This window comes from Myripristis murdjan, chromosome 3 (genome assembly GCF_902150065.1).
Source record: "Myripristis murdjan chromosome 3, fMyrMur1.1, whole genome shotgun sequence".
NCBI lineage: Eukaryota > Metazoa > Chordata > Actinopteri > Holocentriformes > Holocentridae > Myripristis > Myripristis murdjan.
Window position 1 is genome coordinate 35,886,054 of NC_043982.1, and position 19,384 is coordinate 35,905,437.

Genomic DNA, 19,384 nt, shown 5'->3' on the forward strand with positions numbered 1-19,384 from the left:
GCAATATAAGCTGCTTGTTACAAGTAAATGTTAAATATCTGCAGTATTCAAACAACAGGCAGATCTATATCAGATGAGTCAATGCAGATACTCAACTTCACATCAACCTGTCCAATGTAAATACTCAACTTAGTATCAGCTGACTTTTAACTTGGTGCACTTGGGGTTAGGTTACTGCTATGTTGAGTTTAAGTTCAATATTAACATTTGACAGTCCAAACAAAGCGTTATCAAAATGCCTCAATGGACCAAGTTTTCTCCTCCAGCATATCAAAGATGGCTTGTGTGTAATTGTAATGACTCAGTTGTTACAACCAGAAAGTCACGTTTGAATCACATGGGTTTCCTTCTATGGTCCACGGACACTTCAGGTGAAATAATGAATCTAAATTGCCCATAGATGTGAATAGGAGTCCTGCTCTAGAAAAGTCTGCTCTGTCAGGTTCAAAATTAACCTTCAGAGTCAGCTCCTCGAGCACCACTTCATCAAACATGCTTGTTGAGAGGGGTACCCCCTCGTAGATGCCAAGGTGCATACCCAACACTTTTAGTTGCTCCTCGGGAGTCAGACCGACAGTGAAACAGCCTGCTGGGCCTGAAAACTGTCAGGGGAAATCTGAAGACATCCCTGTGCAGCTTGGATTTTTCATAGTGACACTGTCTTTTCAGTTCTTCATTTAATTTATCTCATTTTATCAATACTTTATTTCTTCTTCCTCCTTTAATTTTTAGCTTTCTTTTTTATCTGTTTATTCATATGTTGTAGTATGCTAAACAGCACAGTACATTGCATTGCACTTGACTGCGAAATGTTCCTCATAAATAAATTTTGGTGTCGTTTGCTGAAATGTGCTTCAGCGAGATGCTGTTCTGGTGGGGTAGCGAGAAAAACGGAAAGATAACTACGGGGCGTGAAGTAAGTTGTGGGAAAGTTATTGTGTGTGAAGTTGTTTTAATCAAAGTGTATTATCAACTCGATGGTAATCATGATGTGCAACTTAGCTATATACTTATTTTTTATTGTCAGAAACCAAGTTATCACCATTGTGATTAGAAAAGCAATATGTGTTGCTCAGACAAATGAGGAGCAGCTAGAAGACAGAACCATCATGGAAGTTGCAGGAGGAGAATAAGCTCACAGGTGAACTGTAATTCTGCTTCATTTGCTCCATGGACAAAATAATTTTATTGTATTCTGGCAGACATTGTGACAAACCTATTACTGCATTTGTGGGTTTGTTTGGGTCACTGCTATGAGAAGAGGAACAGTGTTGAGGAAGACCACCACTCATCCGGCCCTGGTGGTGAGTTTTTCTCCCACAAAGTATTACATCATTATTATTTTGAATGGCAGCAGCCTGTCCTCTGATCCTGTAATGTTTCCTTCCAAAGTGAGAAATTGGTATTTATATGATCTATCCAACAAACTACAGCACATGGGTGGGTAACTGTCCATGATCTTTGATGTGAACGGGAAAGTCAGCTCTAGCCACTCTGATTCTGTGGTCGGCTGTTTATTACTCTGTGGGCTGGTCTCACTCTCCCTCCATAACGGGCCATGGAGACTCTGACGTTAGACACCGGTACTCCCTATAAGCACCTGTCACACCACACTCCCAAATGGCAAGCGTGTGATTGTTTTCCGAAACAGAGCGTGCGTAGATGCCTACTGACTGTGACTATATAGCCTCCATGCGGGTTACCTCCAAAGTTTGACTGCACTCAAGACTAGCTGGGACTCTTACGGCACACAGGAGCTTTTGTTTTTTTAATCACACTCAAGACGGTGGGAGCTTTTAGTTGCTCCTCTCCTGATGCACCATGGAGGTAAGTGAAATCAGCGTTCTTCTCATAAATACATTGAAACAATAGTTTACCATAAAGGACATTATTTTCATTGAAAAGTCATACTAATCAAGTGTCTGTGCCAGCCCTGGGGGCCTGCATTGTTGTTTTGATCTGTCTAATTTCAGCAAGTTTGCATAGAAGTTGAATATTCTGGTTGTACTGGGTAAATCCTCAGTTTAACTGCATGAATGAGAAACACGGTGAAGTTGAGAAGAAAAAAAATGTTCATTTAGCAAATAAATATTACACAAGGATAAGCAAGTATGACCTCGTGAAGTAAGCAGTAATAAATACCAGCGGCTCTGTCCTGTACTCTCCAGATGACACAATGTACTGAGGAAGTTAACAGCCATGCAACCTTCTTGTTGGCAAGTCTGAACCTCCAAAGGACTCGGGCTCAGTTCTGTGACTGCGTGGTCAGGCAGACACAGAGCCCAGCTCACCTCTACCCTGCACACAGGTCAGTAAGATTCACTGGTTTTAACATTTGTACACAAGCACATTGAGAATTGCAGACACAGACACACACACACACACACACTGGATCTCCCTTGCGTGTCCTTTACCTGTTTTAACACATGATTGAGTGTCTGTACGTATGAGTGTGTGGTTTATCTCTCGGTGTATTTTTGCATTATGTGTACGTTTATGTTTGCTTTTGCCCTTATCTTTTTGTTGACTTGTTTTTAGATATGTGTATGTGTATATATACAGTGACTCTTTGGAACAGGAAGTGATGGTGCACCCGGGGCGCGTCTTTGAAACACCCCAGTCACAATCAAGAGGACCAGACCCCTGTCTCTTTGAATAGGGATTATATCTATATCTAAAGTTATGGCATATTTATTATCATTCACATTTCACGTTTTGGGACACTGTCCAATTGTATCAGTTATGTTGTGTCAAAGTTGTCCTGCATGAACCTGTGTGGTTGTCACTGAGATCTTGCGCACAACTTTTACTATCCATTTTAAATAGAAAAGATGGTAACCACTAATAATCTAAAAGTGTGACTGACTGTGTTGTCCACTGTAAATTGATGGAGTGCCCCGTCATCTACTATTTTAAAGTCTCTGACGTGTGTATACATGCTCTCATATTTATTTGCATTCTGCTAACATCCCCTTATAATATCCTACATTATTTCTCTCTATCTTATGTGATCTTACGCAAAATTTGTCTCAGTTAAAAATGAGGCAAAACACAACTTAAACCCAAAATCAAAATAAAGTTTTGAATGAATGTATTTGAATGAATGAATTTGTGCAGGCTGGTGGTTGTGTGTGCATGATGATTGCAGTTTTCTCACCACTATATCTGCTCTTTGCTCCTGCAGGTGTATCCTTGCTGCCTCCAGTCCAGTCTTAGCTTCTCTCCTGTCCACCACTGGTGCCCTCGTGGAACTACAAGATCCCTGTTTTTCTGACTCTGTACTGGTACTTGTACTGGACTTCATTTACACAGGGGCGCTGAAGCCTCCTATTGGCCATCAGCAATACTGCAGTCTGCTCGCTGCTGCCTGCCACCTACAGATGGACCAACTGGAGGAGGCTCTGAGGGCTTGGCATCGGACTGAGATTAATCCACTGAACAGAAATGTTTTCAGTGGAACTGAGAGTCAATTATATACAAAAACTATCAGTACCCACGGTGAACTTGTAAGGACCTACAGTAAGACTCATAGTCAGCCATTTTCACCCAGTACTGATACTTACAAGAAACTTGTTGAAACAGATACTTGCAGTGGTGTGGGTCTAAATTCTCTGGAGAAACCAGATGATCGATATTCAACCAGTGTGAACACATGTGGTGAGACTCAAAGACATTCAGCAACTCTTGATTCCAGAATTAAACTCACAGAAAGAAATACTGGTAGTAGCAGCAGTATTAATACTTCACTTTGTTATAGTAGCAAAACTAAAAGTAGGTCTACTTTGAGTACTGTAAATACCTGTTGTAGTTTAGCAGTTAGTACTGAAAGTAGTAAAAATACCTCTGGTTGTATACGATTACATAGTCTGGTTCAACAGGATTGCTTGCGTACTTTACCGAGTGCTGCTGAAGGGCAGAGGACGCCTAGAAGGCAGCAGAGTCAACCAGAAAAGGGACAGGAGAGCGGGGAGGAAGCTCTCGTGAGGCATGTGGAGGAGAGGAGGGGTTCCTCTTCACCTCACGTTGCTGAAATGCAAGAGGAAATGAGGAGCAGAGCAGAGACGCAAATCTGTTCACTGCGTACAAATAAACCAGAGGAGGTGCTAGAGAACAGGGAAGGAAACGATGATGAGGAGGAGTATTCACTCATCAGTCACAGACGGAGGACTCAGGAGGAGCTTCAAGATCCTCCCTTTTACCCTGTGTCCACCTCCCTCCCTCCTGTCTGCCCGTCCCCTGATTATCACAGAGATTATGCTTCTCCTTCAGAGCACTCCTCTTCCTCCTCCTCATCTTCTCCTCTTAGCTATGGGGTAGTGCCTGTCATCTGTCACAGTAACAGAGCAGCTACGATTCAGCTGGCCGAGGTATCTGCCCTGCCGCCTCTCTATCCAGCATCCCAGACCTCAGCCAGCATCATCAGGACCACCATCCCACAGCCAGCAAGCCCCGGAGAGGGAATACACAGCATCAAGAACAAAGACAACACCAATATTGGTGCTAGTATTACCTCTACAGACAGAGATAATTATGGAGCACACAATCTGGGTTACAGAAACGACAACAAAGACTCGGTTGGAGTACACAGTTGGGATTATATTCACAACAATCCAAAAAGTAGTGGAATACAGAAATGGACTAACAACGACCGCTTGGATCATTGTAGAAGAGAGAATACATGTTACACACCTGGTGCAGATCAATACAAAATGCTGAAACAGGATTACACAGGCTGCATCACAGGACATTTTGGAATACACAATGACGAAAATGACTGTATGGACGATGGATTATCACAGATGGCAGATTACAAAGCCCACCTTGCTCGCTGTGAATCATTACACAGTGACACTGGCACAAAACATTCGAGAGATGACGGAATATCACAGAGTCAGGATTTCCCCAGTGGTGTGGATTACAGATCTGATCTTGATTTTGATGGATGCCCCTCAAAACAACAGCAAGTGGACTGCTCTGATTGCCAGGATGTTTCCATAGCAACGGCAGAGGAGGAGCGGGCGATTACCTGCCTGGATCAGAGGTTAGTGACACGGAAAGCTGAAACCTCACTTCCTGTTAGGCGCTCAGACGCAGGGAGTAGCTCTCTCCATGGTGATCGGTGTTGCAGAGGGGGAAATGAGAAGGAAGATGATCACTCACTCAGGTGTGCAGCTCAGATGGATAGATCAGACAGTGGTAACCCCCGCGGACTTAACATCGAAACAAATAAGAGCTACTCAAGCCTGCATAGAGCTGACAGAAATAGAACAGACGCACGCAGAGCTGACAGTCACTCCAGCCTGCATAAAGCCAGCACAGACGACAGAGACGCTGCCCGTGGTCCACCTGCTGCTTTCACAGACAGTGAAGACCACACTGATGTGTGTGTGCCTGCCTCCGCCACACCTGAATCACGTTTGGATGATGCAATGGACAGTTTCTCTGCCTCTGACCAACCAGAAAGAGAAAAGGCGCTTCCTGAACCCCATCCATCCATGGAGTTTGAAAACATCTCGGATGCTGAGATCGTGCAGCCGGATGCATCTTGTGTAACACCTGCAGTCAGTAACACCTGCGACCCTACTTATAATCCTGTGGGGCACTCATACCGCGGACATCTCCAGTACCACTGCCTGTCCAACGAGCTAACACACCTCACACACGTACACTCCCACCCCAGCCACCCCTTCCACCTCCATCCCGCAGACCAGTTCAGTGATGAGGAAGGGATTGCTACATGTAGTAGCCCAGGGCACAGAAACCGGGTTGTACTGCTTGACATTAGCTCAAAGCCCACTGAGCTGCTGGTGTCACACAGAGCTGGGGATGAAGAGAGAAGGGTGTCATCTGGGGGAGGAGGAAGAGGAAACGAGAGAGAGTGGAAACCAGAGATTGATGCTGGATTTGGTCCCGGTGCAGGAGCTAAGGCTGGACACCAGGCTGGAGCTCTGGTTGGGGGGGAGCCAGCCAAAGTTGAGGGTGCAGGCATGACTACCAGCCTGCCAGCCTGCGTGTCTCCTAGTGCACCAGATGGCATGACAGCTTCTATGTCTTCCCCATTGCCAGTCAACATGCCCTCTGCTGTGTCAGTCTGCACGCCATCGAGTGTGCCAGCCCATTTATCAGCCCTGGTCCATCAGCCATACCAGTGCACTCTGTGCGATCGCTCCTTCAGCCAGCGAGGCTCTCTGAATAGACACATGCGCAGCCATCTTGGCGTACGGCCCTACTCCTGCCCTCGCTGCCCTATGACCTTCTCACGCCAGTACCGTGTCACAGAGCACATGCGTGTACATCAGCGCTTTGCCCTCGGGGAGCAACTTCAAAAGCCGCCCGCCTCTTCCATTTGATGCAAAGATGAGAGAGCACAGGACGTAAATATGCTGTCCTCCCATTAAATGTCCCATATTATTCACTTTTCTTGATTTTGTTTTCAAATATACTGCAGTGGAATGTTTTGCAAATAAGTGCAGTTGAGTTAAAATTGTAATTGAATGTAAACTTTGTTGTCCTGCCGCTGCAATTGGGGTTGATCCCTCATCTGGGTTTGGTGAATGCACAGACTCAGTTAACCATCCCACAAAATTTGGATGACAACAACAGGAAGAGAACCACAAATGAGGACTGGCAGTTTTACTTTGTCAGTGGTTAATAAGATTCTGGATACAGGCGATTTTTTTTTTTTTTTTGTTTTGGTATGGTATGGACATTAAAAGAAATTGATTCCTAAGATTGTGAAGACAATGCAGAAAATTACTGGAACTGTCAGGTGACCTTTACTCCAACAGGTGCTGCAATAGGGTCCAGAAAATAGTAGACGAGCAGCCACCTAGGCAATTGCCTGATCACTTTGCTTCAAGAAGACTCTATTGCTGGGATCATCACCCAGAACGGTAGGCAAAAAAAAAAAATTCACACCAGCAAGTGCAGAAATTTGTTTTTATGCTGTTTTGTTGTCCTGATCATTATCTGTAAAGCACTTGGAGTTATAGCTGTTGTATGAAATGCACTATAAAAATAAAATTTAATTTGATTTAGGAACAGTTTTTATCCCGATGCTATACGAGTTTTTAAATACGTACCTTTATTTTACCAACAATAAAAACTTTTTTTGTTATATTCTTGTATATTTTCTCTTTTTAATTTTTGTGTGAGTGAGAGCTGTGTGGTCCTACAATGGCAAATTTCTTTTTCGCAGAAACCCCACAGGACAACTTACATTATTTCAATAGGAATGTATATTCTTACAGCAACATGTTATTGAGAGCTGGATAGTAATCACATATACTTTACTATGCTCATAGAGAGATACTTTGTTGTATTAGTAAGTTCCAAACATCTTCTGTTGCTCCACTCTTCACAGCTCACACCTCCTTTTTCCCGCTCGTCATTCAGTTGGCGTGGTGGTCATCACCATGAGGGCCTAAAGAGAGGACAGAGGAGAGGACTCTTGTAGTGTCACAAAGTAAACCAAACCCTAATCCAGCCGAATGGATCCATTTTCATCATATTGTGTACAACCCATTCCAATGTAGAGCCCCTATTAAAACATAGCAAATGCTTGTAAAAGGTGCTGGTTGTGGCTCCCACTGTTGTCATGATGTAATAATTAAAAATTTGTTTTGAAATACAGTGCCCTTGTGATGACTCTGAAATGTTTTCCATATGCAGATCCTGAGTGAACTGTATGCTCGGCTCTCAGCACTGTCTGCAATGGACAGAACTGATTTGGTAGCCATCTCAACAAGGCCAAGAGGGTCCATGGAAAACAGAGAGTCCCAAGACACTCGCAAAAAGATTATTCATTAAATGTAATAGAACTTGTTATTGAGGCTTATGTGCACTTTATACGTTAGTGAAAATAGCATCTGCACATAAACTGATGCCATTCCATTATGTCTATTTGGGGTTGAAAAGGGTCTCTGCGTAGGTTTCATGTACCTGCCCAAACTTTGTGTCAAGTCTATGTAAGGCAGGTCAGAATGCGGCATGGCACTGGCGTGAGAAGGCCATAGGGCAGCGAGGGCAGGAGTAGGGCCGCACGCCAAGATTGCTGCCCACATGTCTATTCAGAGAGCCTCGCTGGCTGAAGGAACGATCACACAGAGAGCACTGGTATGGCTGATGGACCAGGGCTGATAAATGGACTGGCACAGTATACAAGTATCAATATATGCCCTGCTGCGTTCTTTACATTCACACTCAACTATAAAATGCACTATACCAGTTTTTCATACTAGCCCATTTAATAACTTTTGGCAAGTGCCGTGTAATTCTTTATCTTTGTTACCCATGTTTCCATGGAAACGTAGCTGGTTGTTTTACCTGTGCTGAGCACCTTGTACCTTTTACGGAAGTATGCTAAAACACCGACATGTGCATTTTACTCCAAATCAGTTGCTTCTGTGGTCACAATTTAAGTGTTTCAGCTTCAGGCATCTCACCAGTCACTCCAGTATTTTTCCAAAGAAGAAAAAAAATTCTTTCTTCCTTTCAGAAACGTATACGTCCAAGTAAACTGGAACAGTCAGGGATGCTTGGCAGACCCCGTCCCTAGCCGTCTTTAGTTATTATCAGGTATGAATCTGTGCAATAAGAGATACAACGTTTGTTTGTTTGCTATTTGTGTTTGTGGTGCCCCCTAGTGGCAGACAGCTAGTGACACTACTTTGTAATAAATTAAAAAAAGTCAGTATGTGACATTGTTTCTAGACTCGGACTCCACTGCAAGTGGGGTCTGGCAATGATGATGATGATGATGATTATTAGTGTCTGCTGTGTAAGAAATCCATAAATGACATTTTAAAGGACCATACCATGTTTAGCCTAATATCCACAACATGTATATGGTTTTTGGTTTCTGCTAATCTTTTCCCACAGCACGCAGGCGTATTTTAGAGCTCCAGTGTCATTTTCCCTATCTTCTATCCACTGATTTCCATTCATTTCACAACAATCAAAATCTTTCGGAGACTACAAACATTCTTCAAAAAGGCTGATGGCATCCTGGCTGATGTGGGTGAGCGACTTCCTATGGCTGTGCAGGCCAGTGTCTTAGCAAACTTCTATTATTCCTTTAAAGCAATATGGAAGGGCTTTACTTGAGCATGTTCCAGTATCATTACCTGGCTCTTGGTGGACCGCAGTGCAGCCGCCGACAGTGATGACATCACGATGAAGATAATTATGCACACCAGGATGTAGAACTCAAGGATCGCTTCCAGAATGAATTCCATGGCCTGGACACACACACACACACACACACACACACGGACAGATTATCGCCAGAGCAATTTTGTGCAGGAGCAGAAAGAGTTAGTGTAACAAAAATCTACCCAATCAATAGTAAAAAGTACTTCATTTAAAAGGCAAATAATGTAAGTTAGTTTGTTACCTTTAAAAAAACAGAGCTTTAGAAAACAGTTTGCTGATCTAACAAAACATACCTTAAAAACAGCTCTCTGTTTAAAAGTTAAAATTAATCTTTTACAATCGGCATCAAATTTGAAGTAGTGGGAGAATACTGACGGTGCTAATACTGCTAAATAAAAAATAGCAGTAAACAATATGCAGCTCGTACCATATAATGTGCTGACCAGTCACTTTCCGCATTGTCTGTGTTGTTATATTCACTGTAAAGGTCATAGAAGCCGCTGTGGATCAGGCCGGGAAGGATGCTAAAAACAGATCCCCAAAATGATGCGAGCACAGCCACGATGCTCAGACCCAAAGATAAAGTCACCTAGAGGTCGAAACAGAAAGATGGAGGAGAAAGAAAGTGAGTAAGAGAGAGACAGAGAAATATTGTTGGTGTTTCTGCAGCCAGATTTGGGACAGACAGCTGGGATCAAAGCAACACAAATAACAGGGTGGGATATAAGTGGCAAATATATTATGAAATAATTATACTGGTCATAGTCCCTGGGCAAAGTTGCCAATGTCCATTACTTCACAATGTAATAGTACTTACCGTTTTCTTGGTTGGTCTGTGCTCTGTCAAAATATATACAATCCCACATATGATGTACTACAGGGGAGAGGAAGAGAGGTTGTTTTAATGCATGTTCTGGAGCATGAGGTGCACATTTAACAAGCTTGATTTGTTTTTATTTGACATAGTGCAGCTGCAGCTACCTCTGGACATAATCTAATCTAAATGAAATTATTTTCCCAGCCAGTAAATGGCAGAATTTACAGTCATGGGGGAGGGACATAAAAATTCAAGAAAACATTTCATTGGATGTAAAGTCACTATACACCCCCTGAGTGCAGGAAGAGTCATTGACATTTTTTAATTGTTTTCCAGGATATGACAAACTATAAAATACCATTAAGAAAATTTATAAACTACTTTTTTTTGGCCACATACTGGCATACAGGTGACAGAGCAACACATATGTGTTAAAAAAAAACAAAACAAACAAAACAAAACAAAACATTATTTCAATTTCATAGGGTTTTTAAGCCTTGGGGAAAAAAGGGATATATAATCTATTCAAGAGGAGGGAAATGTATATTTTTGGTTTTATGACCTAACACCCCGCATACTGGACAAATCAAAGAAAACTCTATAAATCACTATGCAGATCTCTCTCAGTTATAAATCATACTCTCAAAAAAAACAAACATATGAAGCATCTGTCAAAAAGTCAGCAAAAACACAACCTATCATTGGTACTTGATTGCTGCTCAGTATTTTTAATATAAATTTGAATGGACACATTAGGATTTCAAATCAGTATCAGCCGTCAGCCATATTTGCTGGCGGCTGGTAAATCTGTTCATTTAACCGTCGCCATTTCTCTTCTGAAATCTACTTTGGCTGTTTCGAGGTGAATTTGGCTGGCCAGCTTGTTCAGTTGATGAAAAAGTTTCTTCCAGCGATACCAACCATTGCTCCCAGCCAGAAGCCAGGTGGGATGGCTCTCCACATTTGGTGAAAATAGCCCTCCACCATGGAGATGGAGAGGATGAAGAAAGACGACCCGAAAATCAGCACGACAGTCTACGAGGGAACCAAAAGCAACATGTTAGTGTCTCCTCCACTCTTGAATCATGTTTTGTGACTGCATGATCCAGTTTGAATAAGGACACCTAACAGGTATATAAAGTAGATTATAAAACAGTTAGTTTGGGTGGTGCAAGCGGATTGGACAAGAGTGCTGATATGCAGTATAACAGCACTCTTTCCTATTATGTATGTATGTATGTATGTATGTACAGTATGTATGTATTATCTAGGACTATCATTACCAGTGGTCAGCAGTAACTGTTAACAGAGCTTTTTCACAGCAGCCATTTAGAGTTGAAATAGCAGGTAAACACAGGTGTTGCTAATGACCTTAATTAAAGTTCTGACCCATTTCGACGTGGGGAAACCAGCGGCTGCTTTCTTCCTTTTTGCCCCCACTGTGGACCGGCAGCGCCCCCTGCTGTTGAGCGGCAGTGCTGCCGTCCTGTGTCACTCGCTAAGCAAATGAATGCAATGCTATTTTTAGCATGGCTTTCATGTGCATTGCTTGCTTTCACTGTTTCACTGAGGATTTTATCGAAGCAGATTTCTGTTGCAGGTGCACCCATGTACCAATGGGCAGGAGAAATGGATCGTGTAGCTACAGTGTTTAGTTCAGCTGCTTGATTTGTGACAGAACAGCTTTTGATGATGGAGCTGAAAAATTGATTGAATGAGTAAATTGTAATCTGTTGTGTCTTATTAGCATTAATGGATGAGGGATGTTGTTCGTAGAATTGTTGTATAGCTTGTATGTCAGCACTCCCTCTTGTGTGATATTTTTGAAATAATTAACATAATGCCTTTGAGCACATAAAGCAAAAAAGAATTGGTGCGTGCGTGCGTGCGTGTGTGTGTGTGTGTGTGTGTGTGTGTGTTAGTGTGTGCCTCACGCCAACGATCTTGGGCTGCCCTCGAATGAAGCGGTGCAGAGGTTTGCTGCCCCCTACTGAAGTGCCATGAACATCTGTATTCCCCTGCGGCTCACACACGGAAATAAGCTCAGCAGACATATTCTGAACACAGACAAAAACAGCTGTTAGCACGGTGTCAGACATTCAAACCAACAACATACAGTCAGTAGTGTTGGGACAGAAGCCTTTAAGTTTTGGGCAAAATACCCCTTTTTTTTTTTTTTTTGACTTATCCAGACTGAGACAAGATGTTCAATACCATTTTCTCCTCCTTAGCTTAGCATAAAGACTTGAAGTCTATGGGAGTCGTTAGCCTAGCTCCGTCAATGTGACGAAATAAACCTTACAGCAACTCCAAAGATGTCTTATTCACACAGTGTATCATGTGTTTGAAATACAAGTCTTGGATTTTTTTTTTTTTTAAATTTCTTAGGAACCGAGCTAGTGGATACACAGAGGAGAAAACGGTGCAAAACATCTTCTCTCCGTCAGGGTAAATCAGAAAAAGAGTATTTTGCCCAAAACATTGTAGTATACCTTTAAGCTATTTGTATTACTTTCATTATTTTTTTATTGTTTGACATGGGCCTTTATATTTTTTATGTTGAATCCATGTTTCATTATAAATGACACTGTTGTTGCTTTTATTTTCTTTGTGCTTTAACATGAACTGTTCTGTGCTGAATCCATTTTACACTAAAGAAAAGTCAACATAATAGAGCTGATCAATAAAACTCTGTGGAGACTACACAATTAGCCCATGAATAGGACTATAGCTTTATAATAGCCGCCCTTAATGTGTCCCCACCAGGTACAACAACATCTGATGGCTGCGGCTAAGCCAAACCACTGATCATGAACTGAAAAAGTGTCGAGTATCGAGACACACAGTAGAGATTTGCAAGACTGATGTTGTTACACTTCTGAGAAACTTTAGATTAGACTAAAGGAGACAAAGCCACTCTCAAATCTGGAAACATGATATGCTGTTGATGTCAACGAGGGAGAAATCTCAGAGCTGCTTTGAGCTTTTTGGATTTCCCATTTTACAGTTGTCACTTCTCGCCAGCTATATATTTAGCTTATTTTGGTCCAAAGTTATAAAGTGTTCTGCTGTTTTGTTGTGGTTTCTTCATTAAAAGAGAAAAAGAAATGGCAATGCTACAGAAACAGCATTAGGCAATGCAGACAAACATCTGTGCATGTGGGTGATGTGAAGCATTCACTCATCATCAAATAATCTTAATTGAACTGTAAAAAGCTGCATGTATGGCCTTCAGAGTATTTATAATAAAGTGTCAAATCCCCAGCAAAGACAAACAACATAGATATTAGAAAACAAAGGAAAAGATTTTCAGACCTTGAGTGCTGTTGAGTGTGGCGTTAGCTCCTGAAAACTTTCTCCAGTGGAACAGCAGAGCTGATGTGCGACTCGTGAGCGATTCGTTCATGTTGAACTAGCCCAGATGTTGGAGCTGAGGGAAATGGGTTTGTCACAGAAAAATTTGTAAGTAGACTGAACAAAACTGAACAAGGCCATAGGATGGATGATTAGACCTACTTGAGATCATGACAAGATAAGTGGGTCATGCCTTGATGATACAAAATGAATGCAAACATACAATTAGACTAAGTGTTGTTTGACTCCATCTGGAATAGTAGTGGTGGAAGATGTGGTGATAATAAAAGGGATGGGGGGCTTTTTCCTTCATGGAAAAAAGCAAGGCACTGCTTAAAATGAGACATAAGTCCCTTTTAATGAACAAAAAACCAAAGTGCCTGTTCTTCGCTGATTCTTGTGCAAGCTGTTTGAAACGTTTGACTCCCAAAAAAGAATCAAATTTCCCTTCAGTCCAGCACAAACACAAGGAACAGGGAGAGGCTCTCTCTCTCTCCGCCTCGCTCTCTCTCTTTCTCTGTGAGTGTGTGTGTGTGTGTGTGTCTGTGTAGGGACGGACACCACATGGAGCTGAAGGGGCGGCACTAAACTGGAAGTTTTGGTCTTTCTGATAAAAAACATAGCTTATTTCTTTCTGCGTTTGTGTTCTGGGAACAGCAGCTGTCCTCTTTTGTGTTGCATCATCCAGCTGCAGAGAAAGAAACAATGAGGAGAGGGGGATGGGAGAGGAGGGGGTCCCAGAACACAGGAAGTGGGAAGGACAAAAACAGAAGATCAAGAGGAGGAAAGGAAAAGGGGGTGTGAGAGGTGAAATAAGAGAAGACAGCTCGTGAAAACTCAAGCAACTCATCCTCAGGAAAAGTTGGTGGTACAGAGTTTATATACTCACTACAGTCTAGTGTTAATTTTGTCTGTGAACACAAAAACTTTTTTTTTTTAATTTAACCCCTATGAAAAAAAATGTCAGAGGTAGACTCACACACAGCCACAAATAAACATAAATTCGCCCCTTTTTCACAACCTGACAAACTCAGTAAAACAGGAACCGAGGAAACATTATCCTAAATCTCGACATTTGTAATGAGGCAACACTAGAGGCAAGATTAAGACCAATGAGAAACAGATAAAACTCAAAACAGGTTTATATATTCTCAATTGAAAATCAAAGCCCAGTGTGAAAGTCCTCAGAAAACCTGTGGCCCACTTTTGATTGGACGACAAATATTCTATTGCTTTTCAAAAGTATTCTGTCGCTTTTATTCCAATTATTTAACTCCGCTGGTTCCAACCTGGCTTCACTGCAGACCTTATCCCTGACTTTTTTAGGATATGCCCAAAAATTGCAGGGATGGCCACACTCTAATCAGGGTTCTCCATGAAATGATTCCCACTGATGAGGCCAGTTTTCAAAATGTGTTTATGACTTGGAAAAGGTGAGAATTCATGATTACTTATTATAATGCCTCCCCTAAAGACATGGTGTATGTGATGACTATGGTAAAAAAAAAAAAAAAAAAAAAAAAAAAAAAAAAAAAGTTGTTGATACAGTGTGTTTGATTGAGTTTGCTGCCACCTGCTGGTTGCTTTTGGTATGTGACCGCTTGTGAATGAGGATGATTTCCTGAATATCTTCTTCGACCCTGAGCCTTGGAGAGAAATTGTCTCAGTCATTTTGACAATGTTTAATGATAATTTCCAAGTTTATACACTGGAACTGCAATATTGATCACTGACTGTTGTGGCTGTTTTTGTGGCTTATCTTTTTTTCTCAATTTACCAGCATTTGGTTTGTTAATCAGCTTGAGATGACCAGGATAAATGACAGTCTAACACAAAATAGTAATCAGATTGGAGTTTATTGAAAGATGTGTTCATTGTACATAATTTGTTCAAACTAGATTATTAACATAGCTTATTACTTTGCACACTGCTTGGTAGAATGCTACTTGGTTTGAAAAACATGACCATAAACACACGTACACAGCACACTGTATGGACATCCATGTGAGGACAGAGACAGACTGGATAATTAGCCAAGCACGCTGATCCATCTTTCACAGAAAGAATAAAGTGATATTACCGTCATCAGAAACAGGGTTTATAATCCCTAACACAGTTTGTAGAAATCTGGTGACAAGACAGTGATGATTAGATGCATATGAAGTATGTGTCGTAACACAGGAGCTGCATGCTATTTTTTTCCTCTTCAAATATTCAAACTACTCTGGACTGGACTCATTACAGCATCTTAACAAAGTTTCGAATTTGGTTAAACTTAATTCTCAGTTTTTCCTTTAAGCAAACAACAACAATCAGCTCAAAAGTCCTGCACACCCCTCTTGCTCGGTTTAATACATTATGTCAGTATATTCTTTCACATCTATTGAGATCACATTTAGCAACTGGATTATACCCTCTTTTAAAATAGGGATGTCTTACATGACATTATCTGTGATTCCCTGACAGCTGGGGAGAATGATGCACTGAAATTATGACACAAATCACCTGTCAGGTTGCATTATTTTCAAAATACTCTCTGTATCTGTCTATTTATCTAAATTGAGATCATTTCAGTTTTGTCTTGCAGTGTTGGTGCCACGATACTGTTGGGAAACTGTTGCTCTGCATTCAAAGTTTTATATTAATTCATGCCAATCACAATATAGCATCATACATCTTCCTATGTACATATACAATAAACATTCACCAAGAAACAGTCAAAAGACCTTTTGATGGTCTTTTCTGTTCCGGAGGTTTGATTGACTGACTGCTGCTGCACAGGACAAACTTGATATTAGAGCACAAGTTTCTCCAAGATATTTCAGTGCAGCTTCCCCATCGGGGGAACTGGAATCAAAAGGGTTGTAGAAACGTCTCTATGCAATCAACAGTTTCTTCCCTTGCCCAATTCTGCATCTTCTTGAAGCTATAATCTCTTTAATGTTGCACACACAACACTGCTTTCAACCCTACAATTTTGCATCTCCAATTGAACAGGCAGAGTTGTTTTTTGGGTCAGTGAAGCCCTCTCATGGGTAACGGGGGACACAACACTTAGAATTTGAGCTTATAATCACGTGACAAGCTGCCTTGTGGCCTACGACAGACCAAAGGCACCAAAAAAAAAAAAAAAAAAAAAAAAAAAAAAAAAAAAAAACTCTTCACAATTTGTAGTTGACAATACATCAGGAATCATGCACAGTCTATTGGATTTTTTTTATATATATATATATAAAATATGCTAATCTATTGCTAAAGTGGTTGTCCTGTGAAAACACCATCAGTCCGTGCAAAAATGATGGTGAAATTTCCACTGAAAAGCGATGTTTCCTCTGGCCTCGAAAAAAAGAAATGACATGGCTGCAATTAAACGAGCATCAAAAGAGCAGAGTTCATTAACACAAGGTTCATATTACATTCTTGCAAATCACAGTGGTTTTCCTCTTCTGTAAGTTACACAGGTAGTACAATAAAGTGGCAGACCGCCATCTGCCACACGACTGCAGTCCAGTAACTGATTTTTCCTTATAGTACGTAATTAATAAAAGCAAAACGTGGAAAATTGAGAACAAATGAATGAAAACAAACAAAACCACACCACCAAAAACAAGTCTGTATAGGCCTCGCATCTGAAGAGAAAACCCAACACAGCATCTATAAATACTGTGTCCAATCGTCAACCACAGGGAAGATCAGTGCTATGCTGTAGAAAGTGTACTCACTGCCAAAAGAAACACACACACACACACACACACACACACAACCATAATCACGATCGCTGCCACCTCTCACCACTTCATATTGAAAAGTGGAGATCTATTATGTATCACACTAGTAAAATGAGATTAGAAATTAGCTCGCTGTCGTGTTTATTTTTGGCAGTGAGTGTAGAACGACGTTTAATCCCTGCAGCGTTTTTGCCAAACACTAAAATGATGAAACAACGTGTTTCCGTTTGATCGTAACAATTGCATTGATGAGCATCGGTCATTGGAATAACGTACACACAGTGAGCGAACTACACTGTTATATTCTACCATATATATTTCATTTATTTACACATACTTTATAAAATGACTGACAGAACAGAGAAGAAAATATGACTGAACTTGCATTGTTCTGCATTAATCATGAGTATTAGTCGCTGAACACCCCCGCGAGTGCGCCAGAGCCACGTGTTTCACAGTGGTGCGGTCACAGAACACACACCTTCGGCTAACTAAGGGGATTGGCACAGATGATGATAACACACGTACTATCTGTGCTAATTTTTTTTTTTTTTAACAAGTTCTGGATGGTTGCACAGTACTGTCATGTAATGTTCCTGGTACAATTAGTTGCAAGTGTTGTGTTGCATCTACTTTACATGAGGTCAGAAAATTAATACACTTGACCATCCCCAACAGTTTCCTCACTATTTAGTAACTTAAACAGAGACACTGACTCACTACTTTGTATCTGGTGAATACTGTGCCTCTGGTCGTTGCGCAGTTAAACAACAAGCCGTCTTCTTTTTCAAGGAGATTAAAAATTACCGATACATCTGTGTATTGTTAGACAATCAGTATCAGCTGATTTGGGCTGTGAAAATGACAATCAAAATCATATTTTTTTTTTACAGGCAACACTGTTGGAACTGGCTGTGTATAAGGAACCTGGAAGTTCCTCTTGGGTGTGTGTCTGTGCATGTGTGTGAGTGTGAGTGTGTGTGTGCGCAAGTGCTTTTTGTTTCATTGAACCACTAATTTCCAAGTGGTCTTTTATCTGACCTAGCAGAGAGTGTGTTGAATTTGTGCAAACACCTGGAAAATGTATGTGGCGTGGCATGCCTGCAGGCTGTCCGAGAAAGAAAAAAACGTTTGATTTCATCTTTGACTGACGTGGTCGAGTGCTTTCTCGTTATGAGACTGCTCATCCCAGCACCCGTGGTAACGCTTGATTATTTGCAGACAGGCGTGGCTGAAATGCTTAACCTGATTTGTACACCTATTTGTATTCTAAATTCTTACAACAAGCAGCACCGGGGGAAAATTAGGTAGTGTCATCAGCCTCAGAAAAGCATGTTGGTGCAACCTTCACTCTGCTGTGTATGGACAAAGTGAACAGCGGCCGGTCAGCCTGTGAAAGTTGAAAGGAAACTTTTGTGGGGCTCAACTTCACAACTCTCACTTGTGCTTTCAAACGAACTGTATCTAGGGAATGTCTCTGCATGTTTAACTCATTTGCACGTGTGTATTTGTGTTCTGTGCGTCAGTCTGTGCACTTACAAGCGTGTGGCTTGCTAACACTTGACACACCGACACGTGTTTGTAACCCTGTGGCTGGCTCTCCTCGTGTCTTCAGGCATAGCAGAGGTAGAGGCACGGATACACATTCCCAAGTGGCTGCCGAAGATCATCAGGGATGTTTTTTTTTTTTTTTTTCACTCAGGACACACACTGCTCCTTCTTATTTGAACGGAAAACTCCCATTTTCCCTATTAACTCCCATGATGTCTTGCTTTTTTTTTTGAGTTACCCTGCTCACATCCCTGAAAATTAGACTAGATGAAAGAGTTGTTCTGAATCTTGAAATCACGGTGCAAGGTTTTCCTAAGCTGCTTGTCGTCTTCCTGTTTGGTGGGTGGAGGCGGAAGTGGACGAAGGAGATTCTCAGGTAGTTGTAGTTATCTGAAGTACTGGTTTTTTATACCTTGAAAGACCTGGGTGGAGGGGTGACTGCCAAATCTCACAGAGCTTGGATAAGTGATTCTAACCCCAATCGATCGAATGCTACTTCATCAGTCCTACATGATGGGCTGCCCAGTTCACAGTTCATCACAATACCACAGCAGGAAGAGGCTGGAATGCAGTGGCCTCGGCGTCAGGTCTGGTGTATCTTCCTCAGCTGGTTTCCAGGAGCTGTGGGTCCTCCTCCTCGCTGGTGACATCAGGAAGCTGCTCCCTCCAGTAGGTGAACTGGCTGTAGGTGTCCGAACAGGGGAAGTCTGACACCTCACCGTGGATCAGGAGCGGGAAAACGTGGTCTGCCACCTCGCACAGACGCCCGTAGCTGAGAGGG

General features: G+C 41.8%; 2 protein-coding genes across 4 annotated transcripts in view; both read right to left on the reverse strand.

Moving 5' to 3' along the window:
* Positions 1-4,547: 4,547 nt before the first annotated feature.
* On the reverse strand, positions 4,548-13,340 carry LOC115355045 (membrane-spanning 4-domains subfamily A member 15-like). The gene is made up of 7 exons (XM_030045679.1): positions 13,286-13,340; positions 11,905-12,027; positions 10,892-11,005; positions 9,971-10,027; positions 9,581-9,742; positions 9,126-9,239; positions 4,548-7,423 (listed from the first exon to the last, which is right to left on the reverse strand). Exons 2-7 carry the CDS (start codon positions 12,022-12,024, stop codon positions 7,388-7,390), a joined length of 603 nt encoding a protein of 200 aa, XP_029901539.1. The 5' UTR covers positions 12,025-12,027; positions 13,286-13,340; the 3' UTR covers positions 4,548-7,387.
* Positions 13,341-15,183: 1,843 nt separating this feature from the next.
* The window catches only part of lpin1a (lipin 1a), a 34,269-nt gene continuing 30,068 nt past the window's right edge, over positions 15,184-19,384 (reverse strand). For all 3 annotated transcript variants that reach the window (XM_030045668.1, XM_030045660.1, XM_030045652.1), the window contains one exon: positions 15,184-19,375. In XM_030045668.1, the coding sequence (XP_029901528.1) occupies positions 19,207-19,375 (169 nt within the window). In that variant the 3' untranslated portion in view covers positions 15,184-19,206. The remainder of the gene's footprint in view (positions 19,376-19,384) is intronic.